Raw genomic sequence first — 20,467 nt, 5'->3', positions numbered from 1 at the left:
AAGGTGCTTTATAAATGCAAGTCATTTGTTTGTTATAATTTATAAATTATGAGGAATACAAAGAATACAAAACTGCGCAATACAAAGATCCTTTCATCTTTGGGTTCAAATCCAGCTCAGACTGATACGATGAAAATCTCCTCTGTCTGCTGGCTGTAAGGGTCCTATATGCAATGGTTATCGGCCATCTCAATCCAATTCCTAATGAGAATGGACCGACAGCATAAACTGCCCTAACTAGGCATGATTGGCGATCTCGCTCAGAAAGGCTGCGGAGTGGTTGGTGTGGGAAATGGAAGCAATGTCACACTAGTGCAATGAGGGGTGCCTTTGGGGGCTGGGGTTACATCCCATTGTTGGGACAAACTAGAGGGAGCTTTACTCTGCGAATGGATGTACTGTACTTGACCAAGGAGTGCTTGACGCTGCCACTGTTACCTTTATTTTGTAATTTTGCACTGGACTAGAAATTACCATCTGTTTTCTGAAGGACTAAATCATTAAAAAAATGTCTCAATATATCCCTTTGTTCTTTTCGCACTGATCTTAAATTTATGAGAAGTAGGTAGTATATATGTGCCTTGATTTTGTTTGTGTGAAATCATCAAAAGTTACAGCAGAGGAGGAGGCCATTCGGCCCATCGTGTCCGTGCCGACCGAAAAAGAGCTATCCAGTTTAATCCCACTTTCCAGCATTTGGTCCGTAGCCCTGTAGGTTACAGCACTTCAAGTGCATGTCCAAGTACTTTTTAAATGAATTGAGGGTTTCTGCATCTACCACCCTTTCAGGCAGTGAGTTCCAGACCCCCAACAACTTCTGGGTGAAAAAAATTCTCCTCAGCTCCCCTCTAATCCTTCTACCAATTACTTTAAATCTATGCCCTCTGGTTATTGACCCCTCTGCTAAGGGAAATAGGTACTCCCTATCCACTCTATCTAGGCCCCATCATAATTTTATATACCTCAATTAAATCTCCCCTCAGCCTCCTTTGTTCCAAAGAAAACAACCCCATCCAATCCAATCTTTCCTCATAGCTAAAATTCTCCAGCCCTGGCAACATCCTTGTAACTCTCCTCTGTACTCTCTCCAGTGCAATGACATCTTTCCTGTAATGTGGTGATCAGAACTGTATGCAGTACTCAAGCTGTGGCCTAACCAATGTTTTATACAGTTCTAGCATAACCTCCCTGTTCTTATATTCTGTGCCTCAGCTAATAAAGGAAAGTATCCTGTATGCCTTTTTAACCACCTTATCTACCTGTCCTGCTACCTTCAGGGACCTGTGGACATGCACTCCAAGGTCCCTTTGTTCCTCTACACCTCTCAGTATCCTCCCATTTATTGTGTATTCCCTTGCCTTGTTTGCCCTCCCCAAATGCATTACCTCACACTTCTCTAGATTGAATTCTATTTGCCACTTTTCTGCCCACTTGACCAGTCCATTGATATCTGCGGCAGTCTATAGCTTCCTCCTTGCTATCAACCACACGGCCAATTTTTTGTAAAATCTGCAAACTTCTTGATCAAGCCCCCTACATTCAAGTCCAAATCATTAATATATACCACAAAAAGCAAGGGACCTAGTACTGAGCCTTGCGGAACCCCACTGGAAACAACCTTCCAATCGCAAAAACACCCATCAACCATTACCCTGCCACTGAGACAATTTTGGATCCAACTTGCCATTTTCCCTTGGATCCCATGGGCTTTTACTTTTTTGACCAGTCTGCCATGTGGGCTTGTCAAAAGCCTTGCTAAAATCCACGTACACTACATCAAACCATTACTCTCATCAACCCTCCTTGTTACCGCCTCAAAAAATTCAATCAAGTTAGTCAGATACGACCTTCCCTTAACAAATTCATGCTGAGTGTCCTTGATTAATCCGTGCCTTTCCAGATGACGATTTATGCTGTCCCTCAGAGTTGATTCCAATAATTTGCCCACCACCGAGGTTAGACTGACTGGCCTATAATTACTCGGTCTATCTCTTTCTTCCTTTTTAAACAAATGTACAATGTTAGCAGTCCTCCAATCCTCCGATACCACGCCTGTAGCTGGGGAGGACCGGAAAACGATGGCCAGAGCCTCTGCTATTTCTTCCCTTGCTTCTCTTAACAGCCTGGTATACATTTCACCCGGGCCTGGCGATTTATCTACTTTCAAAAATGCTAAACCCCTTCATACTTCCTCTCTCATTATGTTTATCCCATCCAATATTTCACACTCCTTCTCCTCCTTAACTACAATCTCTGCATCGCCCCCCTCTTTTATGAAGACAGACGCAAAGTATTCATTAAGAACCATACCCACATCTTCTGCCTACACACATAGGTTACCTTTTTGATCTCTAATAGGCCCTACTCTTTGCTTAGTTATTCTCTTGCTCTTTATGTATTTATAAAACATTATAAATATTTTTTCATGCCCTCTCTTTGCTTTCCTAATTTCCTTTTTAATTTCACCCCTGCACTTTCTATCCTCTAGGCTTTCTGCAGTATTGAACTCTCGGTGTCTGACATAAGATTCCCTTTTTTGCCTTATCTTTCTCTGTATGCTCCTTATCATCCAGAGGGCTCTAGATTTGGCAGTCCCACCCTTTTTCTTTATGGGAACATGTTTACTCTGAACCCCTTGAATGCCCCCCATTGCTCTGACACTGATTTACCTTCAAGTAGCTGTTTCCAGTCCACTTTTGCTAAATCACTTCTCAGCTTAATAAAATTGGCCTTTCCCCAATTTAGAACTTTGTCCTGTCTAACTGAATTATGATCACTACCACCAAAATACTCTCCACTGATACTCCTTCCACCTGTAGTAGTATATATGTGACTTGGTCTTGTAGATATTATTATGCTGAATTTTATATTAGCGTCTTAAGGTTTCTTTAGAATCAATTTTGTATTGACTACAAAATGACATTTGCATAGCTACTTACACACATATTCAACATTAACATACTCAATCTGGGCCCATGAGCTTTCTCAACACTTGAAGTGCTTGATCTCAGGAAATATATCTCTGTTTCCAGTTTTCTCCTCCTCTTTCTTGAAGAGCAGACGTTTGTTGTCCTGCGGTCCCAAAGGTGCCAACAGCCCTACAGTGCCCCCACCCGAGTGGGCATTCTTCAGGTCCAGACAAGTGAGTAGGTCATCTATTTGAAGGTGGAGAACATCAGAGCTGAAATCAGTCCTGCCTTCATCCAATATCCCTACATTTTCCAAAGGAGAGGAGTGATTTTCCCCTCCCTACCCTAGAGAAAAGACTGTTTGGCTCATCACGCCTGCTCCTTCCATACATATTCAGTCTACCCTGTCGAAATCTACCTCAGCCAATTTAATCTCCATCCACAGCCTGTGTACAATCTACACCATCAAACTCTACCCCACCTATTTAAATCACTCCTCAGCCTCCTTCCACAGCACCTTCCAGGCACCTTCCACAGCCCGTGTACAATGTACACCATCAAACTCTACTCCACCTATTTAATCTCCTTCCACAGCCCGTGTACAATCTACACCATCAAACTCTACTCCACCTATTTAATCTCCTTCCACAGCCCGTGTACAATCTACACCATCAAACTCTACCCCACCTATTTAATCTCCTTCCACAGCCCGTGTACAATCCTGCTCTGTGGAGTGTTTGATCACCTTGGTCTGTAACTATCCCTATAACCCGTAGTCCCATTGCCAATCAGATGTTAGGCCACAGCTCTTGAGTACTGCATACAGTTCTGGTCACCACATTACAGGAAAGATGTGATTGCACTAGAGAGGGTACAGAGGAGATTTATGAGGATGTTGCCAGGACTGGAGAATTTTAGCTATGAGGAAAGATTGGATTGGATGGGGTTGTTTTCCTTGGAACAGAGGAGTCTGAAGGGTGATTTAATTGAGGTGTACAAAATTATGAGGGGCCTAGATAGAGGGGATAGAAATGACCTATTTCCCTTAGCAGAGAGGTCAATAACCAGGGGGCATAGATTTATAGTAATTGGTAGAAAGATTAGAGGGGAGCTGAGGAAAATGCTCCCACCCAGAGGGTGCTGGGGCTCTGGAACTCACTGCCTGAAAGGGTGGTAGAGGCAGAAACCCTCAACTCATTTAAAAAGTACCTGGATGTGCACCTGATGTGCCGTAATCTCCAGGGCTACAGACCAAGTGCTGGAAAGTGGGATTAGGCTGGGTGGCTCATTTTTGGCCAGCGCAGACACGATGGGCCGAATGGCCTTCTGTGCCGTAAATTTTCTATGATTCTATGTTATCCTGCACCTTTTTGAGGGAGTTAAATGGCTCAGTTACCATTCTGACACTCTTCAAAGAGGAAATAAATTCCATTTAATTACATTGTTCACTGTTTCTGTTTTTGATGCTGTTCTTTTTCTATATTGCAGTCCATCTTATTTAGATCACTTGGGTTGTCACAACAGAATTTCTTGCTAAGAATTATGAGTAGACTGCCAGTGAGCGTTGCACTTTCCTGTGTAAAGCCCATCATTTCACATAGCTGTTTGTGTTTAATTGCCTCACGTCACTAGAACCGAGGAAGAGGGATTTATATTATGCCATCTCAGATAGTACCCAAGTGAGAGAGTTTCTCAGTGGAAAGAACAAGTAAATCTCCAGGACTGATTGTTCTATTAGGGTTTTGATCCTGTGGCTGAAGCGCATCGCCTGCATTGTTCCACAACTGGGCTATTCATGATTTGGAGCCCTTTTATAAATGGAGGACTACATCACGAGTGAAGCAAAGGCAGGCTGCAAATAATCCTTGGGTTGGATTATGAGCACCACTGTTATACGAGTCGGTGAAATATTCCCTAACTACTCCATGTGAGAACTTATCACGTCCATGGGAATTCTCCTTTTATAAATCAAAAGATTCAATCTGCCTCGGCCGTCTGACCAGAGTTTGACAAGTCTGCTGCCAGATTAAGCAGTTGCTTGACATACAGGTAAAGGGTGGCAGTGAATTACCTGCTGCTCGCAAACAGTGCATGTCAGTCAACTAGAGCTTATCAGTTTGGCTCAGGTGGTAGCATGTGGATTAGAAGGTTGTGTCGGGAGTTTGACCTCACTATCTAAGTATTTAGCTCCAGCACAGCCCTAAGGGAGTGCTGGATTGTCTGAGGTGCCATTCTTTGGCTGAGACTATAAAACTGCCTTTTCCAGTAGTTCAGATCAAAATTGAAATCCCATGGGACTCTTTGAAGGAGAACCAGGAGTTATCCTGGTGTCCTGGCCAACATTCCTCCCTCAACTAGCGCCAGCAAAAACAGAGGTTAACTGGTCATTTATCTCATTGCAAATGCTGCGGAAATTGCCTATATAACAACAGTCACTGCACTTCATTGTATGTGAAGCACTTTGAGACCTTTTGGAGAGATGTGATAAGGTGCTGTGTAAGTTCAAGTCGTTCCTGCATGTACCCAGCAGTGAATACATTATGAATATTTTACTACTGATCAGCATTTACTGACTTTTCAGTGTAAATAGAAGAAAGGTTACAAGGGACATATGGGATTTTACTTTCCCTTAATGATATTCTAGAGTAATGTGCTTTATAATGTGGTCCACAGCAGCAGCTTTCTCATTAGGGATATTAACATCACAGAAAGAGCTGAACATTTAATGAATGGGTTGAGTTTTCTTCCCCCCCAAAATTCTGTTACAATTAATGAGAACGTTTCAACCAGAGATCTTTTCGCTGTCGTATTTGAGGAATAGAAAATCAAATCTCCCAGATTTCCCTCTTTCTATTATGATGACCCCTAAACTCCAGCAGAAGCTTCATACTTTGGTGCTCTGACCAGATTTTAGCCAGGATACTTTTTAAAAACATTTTTGCAGTAATGAATAATTGCCATTCTTTGTACAGTACAACGCATAGTGTGTTTATTTTTAAATATACGCTCGTTCGCAGCTCCCTTGCGGTCCTAGATGTAGGGGGTGGTGGTGTGTGTCAGCTTCACCTCTGACTACTGAGTGGTCCGAATCGCTCCCACTCCCTGGGTTCTAGACCTTGGACTTATTTGGGGGTTGTGACAAAAAGTGCAGCAGACAACTGGTTTTGGTACAAGAAAAGAAACTGGGTTTATTGAAGTCACAAATGAACTTATAACATTAGGATAACACTGAGATTATACAGACATACAAAGTACACTTAGTTAAGAATGGGGAACACACGGCATAACGAGGGAAAATCACCCTACTAATCCCCTTACCCTTGTCCCACCCCCAAAACCTAACTAAATTGAACTAGGAGAGGTCAGGGATCATGCTCACCAAACCAGGGTTCCTTGACAGTTCGAAATCCAGCCAGGTAAGCCAGTTGCAGTTTTGGGGTACGCTCTTTGTGTCCTCTGGGCCCTGCCGTCCCCACGTGGTCCTGGTCTGTGGAATCTGCGAAGGTTCTTCAGTTGGATAGAGTCTGTTGGTACGGTAAGGCGCAGTTGTGGGTGGGCGATCTTCGTGGAGGGCTGCGGTTGTCTTGTTGCTGCTCCAAAACTGCTGTTTAAAACTGAACTGCTTAGAACCTGCTCCAAAACCAACCCCCCTGTGCTTCGTAACTGGTGGCCCAGTTATACTGTTTTTTTCGAATTTCTTATCTGAATCCAAAACAAGGTTAGTTCTTTGTCTTCTTCAGGTGATTGTTGGCTTCCTGTCCCCGTTACTAGTCTTGAACTGAAAGCCTTTGTATTGATGGGTTTGCATAATTGCATTGATTGCTCCCTTCCTGCTTTTAGTAGTTAGTAGCGATAATTTATGCAAGGTTTTGATGGGCTTTAGTTTCGTGTAAGCTGAAGTCTTTCTCTGGGTTGATTGTTTTAAAGGGAAGAATGCATATTCTGTCTTCTCTCATTGTCTGGTTTTCAGGAACAATCCACACTGCACCCAACAAGCCCGGGCATGTCCAGTCCCAGGCCCTCATGGGCCGAATCTCCTGACTGCAGGGATCCATATTTAACCCAGCAGTTGGGTCCTCTGCCATAAAAGTCCAAAAGTCATATCCTCATTGATGATATGAAAAATGTGGGAATTTTGAGAACCCTTCATAGATTTAATAAGTTATCATTCAAAGCCCTCAGAGAGGGAGAAAGGAGTCCTGTTAATTCCTTCATGTCAAACAGCTGCATATTGGATACAGAGAGAGCACGAGAAGCCCTACAGCCCTAATACTTCTGATTTAACTCCACTATCATACAAATGTGATAATACTTTGAAAAGTAACCCATCAGTACCCACCATGGATAGCCTTTTATCAGTGGGCTACCTAGTTTGAGATCTTGTCTTTAATATTCAGAGTCCACCAAATTGTAGGATTACCTTCAGTCGCATTTACAAGAGTTTCAGTTGCTGTAAGTATAAAATCTTAATGTCATATAATAGATCTGAGATGTCACTGTATTGGTGAACCATTACACAGTAAAATGGGGACTGTACCTGTACAGCCGCTGGTGTCATTCCCTTCATGTGCTCCGTGTTTGATTAGTGATGATGTGGGAGTACCAGATGCAAGTGCAGGACTGCCTGATTTTGGTGCTGGCTTGAACACACTAACTTTCATTATAGTACTCACTGGCCTCCCAGCAGCTGGATCTCTTCACCTACTCATTCTGGACCTCAGTCTTTTTGGTAATTCAAAATGATAATCTCTGGCTGATAATGACAACAAGTTAAAAGACCTAAAACGTTTCCAAATTTGACGAGGTGTTTTCACACAGACGTTCAGATCAACGTACCAAAGGTCTTTTGTGTTTCCGATGAGACGTTAAACTGAGGCTCCATCTGCCCTCTCAGGTGAATGTAAAAGAGCCCGTGGCACTATTTCGAAGAAGAGCCGGGGAGTTCTCCCCGATGAGCTGGCCAATATTTATCCCTCAACCAACACCACTAAAGCAGATTATCTGGTCATTATCACATTGCTGTTTGTGGGACCTTGCTGTGTGCAAATTAGCTGTCATGTTTCCTACATTGCAACAGTGATTACACTTCAAGAAGTACTACATTGGCTGTGAAATGCTTTGGGATGTCATGAAAGGCGCTCTATAAATGCAAGTCTTTTTCTTTCTAAAAGTTCTTGGAATGATATACAACAAGTCAGACAGTGATACAACGCACTCCTCGTTGGAGCTGGTTCCAATACTCATGGCACAGCTGATGTTGGAGCTGCTCAGAAAATCCTGCTATCTGTTTCCTTTGGGTGCTTGCCTTTCGAGGCAATCCACTGCACTGTACGTTAGATATTTGAGGTTAATCAGGAACCAGCAGAAGCTTTTCATTTAATTCTTCCGGTTTCCTCCCATCCTTTCCTGGTGCTGCAGATTCTTGCTAGGGTACATTTTGTACTAGCACTAGCCATATTTCTGGTGTCTTGGTCATGTGACTACTTTTCATATATGAGCCTAAAGATAGTGTGTCAGCAAGCAATTGCTGAGAGACGACACTCACAGCAAACTTTACCCAGAGTCCGTTCGTGCTTACTTTCCCTGTACGGCTCACTGCACGACCATCAGATGAGCGTACTTTAGCTGAATTTGACCCGCCCCCGTTCCCCCAGGGTACTGAGTCCAATTGCAGCACTGCCCCGGCTGAGATCAAGAAACTCAGAGCACCAACCAGGGATCAAACCTGCAACCTTTCTGGACCGTATGGCTCCATTCCATTTTACCAATAAAGCCAGTTTAGAGAAGGAAGCGCAAGTGTAATGGTCTCGCAAGGGTTAAGTCCCAAACACGGTCTGTTTACTGATCCCTCTGATGACTAATGTCTCTCTGGCTGAATGAAGTATACAGCACCAGGCCAGACTGACCTGAGAAGAATGGATCCATTTTTTAAAATCCTAAAGTACATAATAATTACATGTGCAATACATCTGTAATTAGACCCAAAATCAACAAAGCGTGGGTTTCTTTCCAACCCTTTCTCTACAAAGAGGATGTAACTAGCAGGGTAGATAAAGGGGAACCAGTGGATGTGGTATATTTGGATTTTCAAAAGGCATTCGATAAGGTGCCACATAAAAGGTTGTTACATAAGGTAAGGGCTCATGGGGCTGGGGGTAATATATTAGCATGAATAGAGGATTGGTTAAAGGACAGAAAACAGAGAGTAGGAATAAACGGGTCATTCCCAGATTAGCAGGCTGTAACTATTGGGGTGCTGCAAGGATCGGTGCTTGGGCCTCAGCTATTTACAATCTATATTAATAACATAGATGAAGGGACCGAGTGTAATGTATCCAAGTTTGCTGACAATACGAAGCTAGGTGGGAAAGTAAACTGTGAGGAAGACACAAAGAGTCTGCAAAGGGATACGGAAAGGTTAAGTGAGTGGGCAAGGAAGTGGCAGATAGATTATAATGTGGGGAAATGTGAGGTTATTCACTTTGGTAGGAAGAATAGAAAAACAGAATATTTTTTAAATGGTGAGAAACTATTAAATGTTGGTGTTCAGAGAGACTTGGGTGTCCTCGTACAAAAAACACAAAGTTAGTATTCACGTACAGCAAGCAATCAGGAAAGCAAATGGCATGTTGGCCTTTATTGCAAGGGGGTTGGAGTACAAGACTAAGGAAGTCTTACTTCAGTTGTATGGGGCATTGGTGAGACCTCACCCTGGAGTATTGCATACAGTTTTGGTCTCCTTATCTAAGGAAGGATATACTTGCCTTAGAGGCAGTGCAACGAAGGTTCACTAGATTAATTCATGGGATGAGAGGGTTGTCCTTTGAGGTGAGGTTGAGTAGAATGGGCCTATACTGTCTGGAGTTTAGAAGAATAACAGGTGATCTCATTGAAACATGTAAGATTATAAGGGGTCTTGACAGGGTAGATGCTGAGAGATTGTTTTCCCTGGCTAGAGAGTCTAGAACGAGGAGGCATAATTGCCGGATACGGGGCCGGCCATTCAAGAATGAGATGAGGAGGAATTTCTTCACACAGAGGCTTGTGAATCTTTGGAATTCTCTACCCCAGAGGGCTGTGGATGTTGAGTCATGGAATATATTCAAGGCTGAGATGGATAGATTTTTGGACTCTAAGGGAATCAAGGGATATGGGGATCGGGTGGGAAAGTGGAGTTGAGGTCGAAGATCATCCATGATCTGATTGAATGACGGAGCAGGCTCAAGGGGCCGTCTGACCTACTCCTGCTCCTATTTCTTATGTTCTTATGTACAAGTCTGATGAATATACTGTTTGATCTTTGGTTTATTGAGGGGGGAATAACTATTTGGATATTTCTTTTGGATCCTGATAGATTGTCAGAAGCTCTGGGTGAGTGAAGCTAGACCAACTCCTGTCATGAACGTTTGATTCTTTGATCTGCTGGATAGATGACTTTTCCAGATTTTCATCGCAAAGCTGGGTCTGCCCTCCTAGAGTAACAGTTAAATCTGGCGCAGTTATTCTCAGGACCCTGCACAGATTGTTTAGCTACTGCATGTTCCCTTCAGCGGTAAATATACTTCAGGCATCCAAACTGTTTTCCATTCTACAGGCATAATGAGGCCAAGTGGGAGAAAATTGTTCTTTGGTGTCAAGACTACAGCTTGCTGCCATAAATTGAGATATTCTGATAATCATGTTGCATTTGCAACACTTGTCAAATTGGAGCCTCAAACCTAGTTGCATCATTCGCCAACTATTACAGCCTTCTGTGTTTAGCAGATGAAAATGCGCAGGAGAGCATTGCTTGGGGTCAGAGATTGTGGAAAGGGCTGGTAGATCAGGTTTTTTTAAAAAATCCAATCCTTCATAGGACGTATCCACCAGTTTTACATGGACATAAGAAATAGGAGCAGGAGTAGGCCATATGACCCCTTGAGCCTGCTCAGCCATTCAATCAGATCATTGCTGATCTTCAACCTCAACTCCACTTTCTTGCCTTATCCCCCTATCCCTTGATTCCCCAAGAGTCCAAAAATCTATCTATCTCAGTCTTGAATATATTCAATGACTCAGCATCCACAGCCCTCTGGGGTAGAGAATTCCGAAGATTCACAAGCCTCTGCGTGAAGAAATTCCTCCTCTTCTCAGTCTTGAATGGCCAACCCCTTATCCTGCGACTCTGCCCTTTCACCTTTCACTTCTCGTTTCCTAAATGTGGTGAATTATGATCCCATGGACGGCAGCCTGCTGCTACCTTTCCCAAATGCCCATTCTCCATGTTTAGGCCCAGACATGGAGGTGAGGTGAGAGTGACTGCCCTTGACATCAAGGCAGCATTTGACCGAGTGTGGCACCAAGGAGCCCGAGTAAAATTGAAGTCAATGGGAATCAGGGGGAAATCTTTCCAGTGGCTGGAGTCATACCTAGCACAAAGGAAGATGGTAGTGGTTGTTGGAGGCCAATCATCTCAGTCCCAGGACATCGCTGCAGGAGTTCCTCAGGGCAGTATCCTAGGCCCAACCATCTTCAGCTGCTTCATCAATGACCTTCCCTCCATCATAAGGTCAGAAATGGAGATGTTCGCTGATGATTGCACAGTGTTCAGTTCCACTCACAACCCCTCAGATAATGAAGCAGTCCGAGCCCGCATGCAGCAAGACCTGGACAACATCCAGGCTTGGGCTGATAAGTGGCTAGTAACATTCGCACCAGACAAGTGCCAGGCAATGACCATCTCCAACAAGAGAGAGTCTAACTACCTTGGGGGTCAACATCCTTGGGGGTCACCATTGACCAGAAACTTAATGGACCAGCCACATAAATTCTGTAGCTACAAGAGCAGGTCAGACGCTGGGTATTCTGTGGCAAGTGACTCACCTCCTGACTCCCCAAAGCCTTTCCACCATGTACAAGGCACAAGTCAGGAGTGTGATGGAATACTCTCCACTTGCCTGGATGAGTGTAGCTCCAACAACACTCAAGAAGCTCGACACCATCCAGGACAAAGCAGCCCCCTTGATTGACATCCCATCCATCACCCTAAACATTCACTCCCTTCAACACCGGCGCACAGTGGCTGCAGTGTGTACCATCCACAGGATGAACTGCAGCAACTCACCATGGCTTCTACGACAGCACCTCCCAAACGTGACCTCTACCACCTAGAAGGACAAGGACAAGGGCAGCAGGCACATGGGAACAACACCACCTGCACATTCCCCTCCAAGTCACACACCATCCCGACTTGGAAATATATCGCTGTTCCTTCATCATCGCTGGGTCAAAATCCTGGAAGTCCCTACCTAATAGCATTGTGGGAGAACCTTCACCACACGGACTGCAGCGGTTTAAGAAGGCGGCTCACCACCACCTTCTCGAGGGCAATTAGGAATGGGCAATAAATGCTGGCCTTGCCAGCGATGCCCACATCCCATGAATGAATAAAAACAAAATACAGGAAATAAAGTTTCTTTTCAACACTTGAGAATTAGACTGCTCTGATATCGAAGCAAATGCAAGAGATTTTGAAATGAAGATGTTTTCATTTTCTTTTTCAATTCTAGTGCTTGGAACGAGCAATGAAGTTTACATTTGAAGAGTTTCACCTTTGGTACCAGTTTGCATTGTCCCTGATGGCTGCTGGCAAGGTGAGTACAAACTAAATAAATGTGAGTTGTTAATTTTTTTTTAAATTGCAATTACCAAAACAATTATTTCCCTTTATTTTTGTAATCTGCTAAGTTCCTTCTGAGGGAGTGCCGCACTGTCAGAGGTACCATCTTTCAGTTGAGACGTTAAACCGAGGCCCCCTCTCAGCTGGACATAAAATATTCCATGGCACTATTTTGAAGAAGAGCAGGGGAGTTCTCCCCTGTGTCCTGGCGAATATTTATTCCTCAATCAACTTCACTGAAACAGATTATCTGGTCATTAACTCATAGCTGTTTGTGGGATCTTGCTGTGCACAAATTGGTTGCTGCGTTTTCCTACATCATAACAGTGATTACACTTCAAAAGTACTTCATTGGCTGTAAAGTGCTTTGGGATGTCCTGAGGTCATGAAAGGCGCTATTTAAATGCAAGTTTTTCTTTCTCTTATTTTTACGTGTGCATCCCTATTTATTTTGTCACCTGGCAGGGAGACGGCAGACACGAGGCTTGCTGCCAAGCTGCCAGGAAGTGCCACAGACTGTCCGGGCTCTCTCTCCCTTCTGATTTCTTTCCTCCCCCCCAGCCTTGCAGGGAGACATCACATCCTGCACGTAGTGCCTCACCGCTCAGCATAACTCAGATTGGGAGCTGCATTGAAGACCACTGCACTGGCCTTTATTACTTAACCGATTATTTTTATTTGGACATCCCCAAAATAAGGCCAGCCTGGGTGTTGTCTGTTCGCATATTGATACTTTGCAATGAAATCAAGTGGTAATAATGTTGCCTCACCACTGATACCCATTTTCATTGTTACCTCGACCTCCAAGACCTGGCCCAAGTGTCTATTCTTCGTAGATAGGCTCAGACAGTGAGTATTGGCATTCAACTATGGGGGCATCGCAATCCTGTCCTCACGCATACACCTGCACTTGCCAGCAGGTGCCACTGGATAGTGATTATAGGTGACAACCCCCAGTTGGTCTCCCCCTTATCCATCCCAGTGGTGTCAAGATCAGTTGGAGTGCCCAAACAGCCAGTCAGCTAGCTCAGCGCAGACTTGAGATTGAACCTGGGATGTTCCTGGACTGTATGTCTAAGTACAACATAGGAACAGGAGTAAGCCATTTCGCCCCTCAAGCCTGATCCGCCATTCAGTGAGATCATGGCTGATCTGTGAGCTAAATCCATATACCCACCTTCGTCCCATATTCCTTAATACCTTTGGTTAACAAAAATCTATCAATCTCAGATTTAAAATTAACAATTGAGCTAGCATCAACTGCCGTTGCGGAAGAGAGTTCCAAACTTCTCCCACCCTTTGTATGTAGAGGTGTTTCCCAATTTCAGTCCTGAAAATCCTGGCTCTAATTTTTAGGCTATGTCCCCTAGTCCTAGACTCCCCAACCAGCTGAAATAGTTTCTCTCCATCTACCCTATCAGTTCCCCTTAATATCTTGAAAACTTTGATCAAATCACCCCATAATCTTCTAAATTCCAGGGTATGCAACCCTAGTTTGTGTAATCTCTCCTCATAATTTAACCCTTGGAGTCCAGGTATCATTCTAGTAAATCTACACTGCAATCCCTTCAAGGCCAATATATCCTTCCTAAGGTGCGGTGCCCAGAACTGAACACAGTACTCCAGGTGTGGTCCAACCAGGGCTTTGTATAGCTGTAGCATAACTTCTACCCCCTTGTATGCTAGTCCCCTGGATACAAAGGCCAGCATTCCATTTTTGATTATTTTCTGTACCTGTCCATGACATTTTAATGATCTACGTACATAGACCCATAGCCTAACATCAGTAGTAGGGAAAATGCTAGAGTCTATTATAAAGGATGTGATAACAGGACACTTAGAAAATATCAACAGGATTAGACAAAGTCAACATGGATTTATGAAAAGGAAATCGTGTTTGACAAACCTACTGAAGTTTTTTGAGGATGTAACTGGTAGAACAGATAAGGGAGAACCAGTGGATGTGGTGTATTTGGATTTTCAGAAGGCCTTTTATGTATGACTTTATCAGAGGTTAGTGTGCAAAATTAAAGCACATGGGATTGGGGGTAATATACTGGCATGGATTGAAAATTGGTTAATAGACAGGAAATGGAGAGTAGGAATAAATGGGTCTTTTTCAGGGTGGCAGGCAGTAACTAGTGGGGTACCGTAGGGATCAGTGCTTGGGCCCCAGCTATTCACAATATATATCAATGATTTGGATGAGGGAACCAAATGTAATATTTCCAAGTTTGCTGACGACACAAAACTAGGTGAGCTTGTAAGTTGTGAGGAGGATGCAAAGAGGCTTCAAGGCGATTTAGACAAGTTGAGTGAGTGGGCAAATACATGGCAGATGCAGTATAACATGGGTAAATGTGAAGTCATCCACTTCGGAAGGAAAAACAGAAAGGCAGAGTATTATTTAAATGGTGATAGATTGGGAAATGTTGGGACCTGGGTGTCCTTGTACACCAGTCACTGAAAGCAAGCAATTAGGAAGGCAAATGGTATGTTGGCCTTCATTGCAAGAGGATTTGAGTACAGGAGCAAGGATGTTTTACTGCAGTTATACAGGGCCTTGGTGAGACCACACCTGGAGTATTGTGTGCAGTTTTGGTCTCTTTACATAAGAAAGGATACACTTGCCATAGAGGGAGTGCAGCGAAGGTTCACCAGACTGATCCCTGGAATGGCAGGACTGTCGTATGAGGAAAGATTGGGTCGACTAGGTCTGTATTCACTTGAGTTTAGAAGAATGAGAGGGGATCTCATTGAAACGTCTAAAATTCTGACAGGGCTGGACAGACTGGATGCAGGGAGGATGTTTCCCCTGGCTGTGGGGGGGGTCCAGAACGAGGTGTCACAGGGTATGGGGTAGGACATTTAAGACTGAGATGAGGAGAAATTTCTTCACTCAGAGGGTGGTGAACCTGTGGAATTCTCTACCACAGAAGGCTGTGGAGGCCAAGTCACTGACTATATTTAAGAAGGCGATAGATGGATTTCTAGACACAAAAGGCATCAAGGGGTATGGGGAGAGAGCAGGAATATGGTATTGAGATAGAGGATCAGCCATGATCATATTGAATGGTGGAGCAGGCTCGCAGGGCCGAATGGCCTACTCCTGCTCCTATTTTCTATGTTTCTATGACCCCCTAAGTCTTTTTGGACCTCCACTGTTTCGAGCTTTTCACCATTAAGAAAATACTTTGATCTATCCTTTTTAGGTCCAAATGACCTCACACTTGCCTACATTGAAATCCATTTGCCACAACTTTGCCCATTCACTTAATCTATTAATATCTGTCTGTAATTTTATGCCTCCATCTACACTGTTTACAATGCTGCCTGTCTTTGTGTACAAATCCAAACTGGCGCTCACTGATCAGCTGAAAATTTTCAAGGTGTTCAGTTGCTCTATCTTTAATTATAAACTTTAGTAATTTCCTGACAACAGATGTTAGGCTAACTGGTCTATAATTCCCTAGTTTCTCTCTCTCACCTTTCTTAAATAGTGGCATGACATGTGCGATTTTCTAATCTAAAGGAACAGTTCCTGAATCGAGAGAACTTATAATTATAGTTAGGGCATCTGCAATGTTCTCACCTACTTCCTTTAAAATCCTGGGATGGAAACCATCTGGTCCTGGGGATTTGTCACTCCTTAGTGCCATTATTTTCTTCATTACTGTTAATTAGCTTATGTTAATTATGGTGAGTCCCTGTCAATAATCAAAATTAATTTCCTTGGGGGGGGTTCTGGCATGTTATCCTCTTCCTCTACTGAATACTGATGGAAAGTAATTATTTAGCATGTCTGCTACTTCCTTATTTTTAGTTACAGTATCACCATTATCAGTTTTTAAGGGGCCCACATTGCTCTTGACCACCCTCTTTTTCCTAATAGAATTGTAAACATTTTTCGTGTTGATTTGGATATCTCATACAAATTTCTTTTCGTACTCCCTTTTTGTAGCCCTTACTATCTGTTTTGTCACCCTTTGCTGGTCTTTGTATCTCTCCCAGTCGCCTGGATCTGTGCTATTTTTTGCATTTTTGTATGTTTTTTTGTTTAGTTTTATGTTATCCCTTACCTCTTTTGTCATCCATGGCTGTTTTTTTTTGCAAGTGGAGCTCTTGCCCCTTAGGGGTATAAACAGATTCTGTTTCAGGTGAAATTCTTTTTTGAACAGCTCCCACTGATCTTCGTAGTTTTACCCATTAACAGATTTGCCCAGTTTACTGTGGACAGTCTCTGTCTCATCCAGTTGAAGTCGGCCTTACCTAAATTTAGAATCTTAGTAGCTGATACGGGTTTCTCCCTTTCAAACACAACGTTGAACTCGATCATCTTATGATCGCTATTAGATGAATGTTCACGCACCATTAGGCTGTTAACTAAATCTGCTCATTACTCATTATTAAATCTAATATGGCCTGCCCTCTTGCTTTACACCCAATGAAGTGCCATTGAAGTGTAGTCACTGTTGTAATGTAGGAAACGTGGCAGTCAATTTGCGCATAGCAAGATCCCACAATCCGCAAAGTGATAATGACCAGATAATCTGTTTTAAGGAGGGAAAAATATTGTCCAGGACACTGGGGAGAACTCCCCCGCTCTTCTTGGATATAGTGCCATGGGATTTTATACGTCCACCTAAGAGCACAGACAGGCCCTCGATTTAACGTCTCATCCGAAAAGGCACTCCAAAAGTGCAGCACTCCTTCTACTGCTCAGGAGTGTCAGCTAGGAGTATGTGCTCAAGTCTCTAGAGTGGGGTTTGAACCCACAACCTTCTAACTTAGAGGTGAGAGTGCTACCCACTGCACCACAGCTCACATAATTCGCAAAAGAACCAGAGGGGAAATGAGGAAAACATTTTTTACACAGCGAGTTGTTATGCTTATTGCAGTTATACAGGGCCTTGGTGAGACCACATCTGGAGTATTGTGTGCAGTTTTGGTCTCCTTATCTGAGGAAGGATGTCCTTGCCATGGAGGGAGTGCAACGAAGGTTTACCAGACTGATTCCTGGGATGGCAGGACTGAGGTATGAGGAGAGATTGGGTTGACTAGGCCTATATTCACTCGAGTTTAGAAGAATGAGAGGTGATCTCATCGAAACATATAAAATTCTAACAGGACTAGACAGACTAGATGCAGGGAGGCTGTTCCCAATGGCTGGGGTGTCCAGAACCAGGTGTCACAGTCTCAGGATACAGGGTATGCCATTTAGAACGGAGATGAGGAGAAATTTCTTCACTCAGAGGGTGGTGAACCTGTGGAATTCTCTCCCACACAAGGCAGTGGAGGCCAAGTCATTGGATGTATTCAAGAAGGAGATAGATAAATTTCTTAATGCTAAAGGGATCAGGGAATATGGGGAAAAAGCGGGAACAGGGTACTGAGTTAGACGATCAGCCATGATCATTTTGAATGGCGGAGCAGGCCCAAGGGCTGAATGGCCTACTCTTGCTCCTATTTTCTATGTCTATGTTCTGGAATGCACTGCCCGAAAGGGTGGTGATAGTAGATTCAAGAGTAAATTTCAAAAGGGAATTGGATACATACTTGAAAATGAAAAATTTGCAGGGCTGTGGGGAAAGAGCAGGGGAGTCGGACTAATTGGATTGCTCTTTTAAAGAGCCGGCACAGGCACGATGGGCAGAATAGCCTACTTTTGTTCTGTGTGACTCTAAGTGTGGCGGTTGGAACTGAAGCTGTAATGTCGATATCAGCCTCTCCTGATTCATAGTGATGTAACTGGATGGGACCAGAAACGTAGCAAAATGCAAATATAAATGAGGCAGTTGGATTTAGAAATAATTTTAGAACAGGATGTTTTTCTACCATTGTCTTTCCCTAGTCTGCCCGGGCAGTGAGGGTGCTGAGAGAATGTATAAGGCTCAAACCAGATGATCCCACAATTCCACTCCTCGCTACCAAATTGTGCATCGGATCTCTTCACTGGGTAAGTCCTGTGAATTCTCTTTGTATGTGCGGTACAGTAAGACCGTCTAAGAACTGAATTCAAATTGCCTCTGTAGGGTGCTACAGAATCATCTGGATTATGGGCAGTGACATTGTACACTACATTTCCTTCCTGTGTGGGTTTTCAGACTAGTACAAACTGTTAACTAAATGGCAATTTTTCATTAAAAAATTATATTGATGGATTTGTGCTATGAATTGAATTATATTAATGCATTTGAAATAAATCACATTGGCCTTCTATATAGTTTATGGGGAGCAATACGGTCTTGGGATTTATCTATAACAATATAGTAACATAGGAATATAGGAACAGGAGTAGGCCATTCAGCCCCTTGTGCCTGCTCCGCCATTTGATAAGATCATGGCTGATCTGTGATCTAACTCCATATACCTGCCTTTGGCCCATATCCCTCAATACCTTTGGTTGCTAAAAAGCTATCTATCTCACATTTAAATTTAGCAATTGAGCTAGTATCAATTGCCGTTTGCGGAAGAGAGTTCCAAACTTCTACCACCCTTTGTGTGTAGAAATGTTTTCTAATCTCACTCCTGAAAGGTCTGGCTCTAATTTTTAGACTGTGCCCCCTACTCCTAGAATCCCCAAACAGCGGAAATAGTTTCTCTCTATCCACCCTATCTGTTCCCCTTAATATCTTATAAACTTCGGTCAGATCACCCCTTAACCTTCTAAACTCCAGAGAATACAACCCCAATTTGTGTAATCTCTCCCCGTAACTTAACCCTTGAAGTCCGGGTATCATTCTAGTAAACCTATGCTGCACTCCCTCCAAGGCCAATATGTCCTTCCGAAGGTATGATGCCCAGAACTGCTCACAGTACTCCAGGTGCGGTCTAACCAGGGTTTTGTATAGCTGCAGCATAACTTCTGCCCCCTTGTACTCTAGTCCTCTAGATATAAAGGCCAGCATTCCATTAGCCTTATTGATTATTTTCTGCACCTGTTCATGACACTTCAAAGATCTATGTACCTGAACCCCTAAGTCCCTTTCGACATCCACTGTTTTTAACTTTTTACCATTTAGAAAGTACCCTGTTTTAACCTTTTTTGATCCAAAGTGGATGACCTCACATTTGTCTACATTGAATTCCATTTGCCACGGTTTTGCCCATTCACCTAATCTATCAATATCTCTTGGTAATTTTATGTTTTCATCTCCACTGCTTACAATGCCACCAATCTTTGTGTCGTCGGCAAACTTAGATATGAGACTATTTATGCCTTCATCTAAGTCGTTAATAAATATTGTGAATAATTGAGGCCCCAAGACAGATCCCTGCGGGACTCCACAAGTCACATCCTGCCAATGTGAGTACCTACCCATTATCCCTACTCTCTGTCGCCTTTCGCTCAGCCAACTTCCTAACCAAGTCCGTACTTTTCCCTCGATTCCATGGGCTTCTATCTTAGCTAACAGTCTCTTATGTGGGACCTTATCAAATGCCTTCTGGAAGTCCATATAAATAACATCCATTGACATTCCCCTGTCCACTACTTTAGTCATCTCTTCAAAAAATTCAATCAGGTTTGTCAGGCACGACCTACCTTTCACAAATCCATGCTGGCTCTCTCTGATTAACTGAAAATTCTCGAGGTGTTCAGTCACCCTATCCTTAATTATAGACTCCAGCATTTTCCCCACAACAGATGTTCGGCTAACTGGTCTATAATTCCCTGGTTTCCCTCTCTCTCCTTTCTTAAAAAGTGGAGTGACATGTGCAATTTTCCAATCTCGAGGGACAGTTCCTGAATCTAGAGAACTTTGAAAGATTATAGTTAGGGCATCTGCAATGTGCTCACCTACTTCCTTTAAAACCCTGGGATGGAAACCATCTGGTCCTGGGAATTTGTCACTCTTTAGTGCTATTATTTTCTTCATTACTGTTGTTTTACATATGTTAA

The 20,467-nt window shown here is 43.3% G+C and overlaps 1 protein-coding gene across 1 annotated transcript in view; it reads left to right on the top strand.

The window, feature by feature from the left end:
* The window catches only part of ttc7b (tetratricopeptide repeat domain 7B), a 336,403-nt gene that overhangs the window by 139,835 nt on the left and 176,101 nt on the right, over positions 1–20,467 (top strand). Inside the window, exons 10-11 of the mRNA XM_067992068.1 lie at positions 12,458–12,541; positions 18,419–18,523. Coding sequence (XP_067848169.1) covers positions 12,458–12,541; positions 18,419–18,523 — 189 coding nt within the window. The remainder of the gene's footprint in view (positions 1–12,457; positions 12,542–18,418; positions 18,524–20,467) is intronic.

Source organism: Heptranchias perlo, chromosome 10, assembly GCF_035084215.1.
Source record: "Heptranchias perlo isolate sHepPer1 chromosome 10, sHepPer1.hap1, whole genome shotgun sequence".
Lineage (NCBI taxonomy): Eukaryota > Metazoa > Chordata > Chondrichthyes > Hexanchiformes > Hexanchidae > Heptranchias > Heptranchias perlo.
This window is presented reverse-complemented; position numbering and strand designations above follow the sequence as displayed.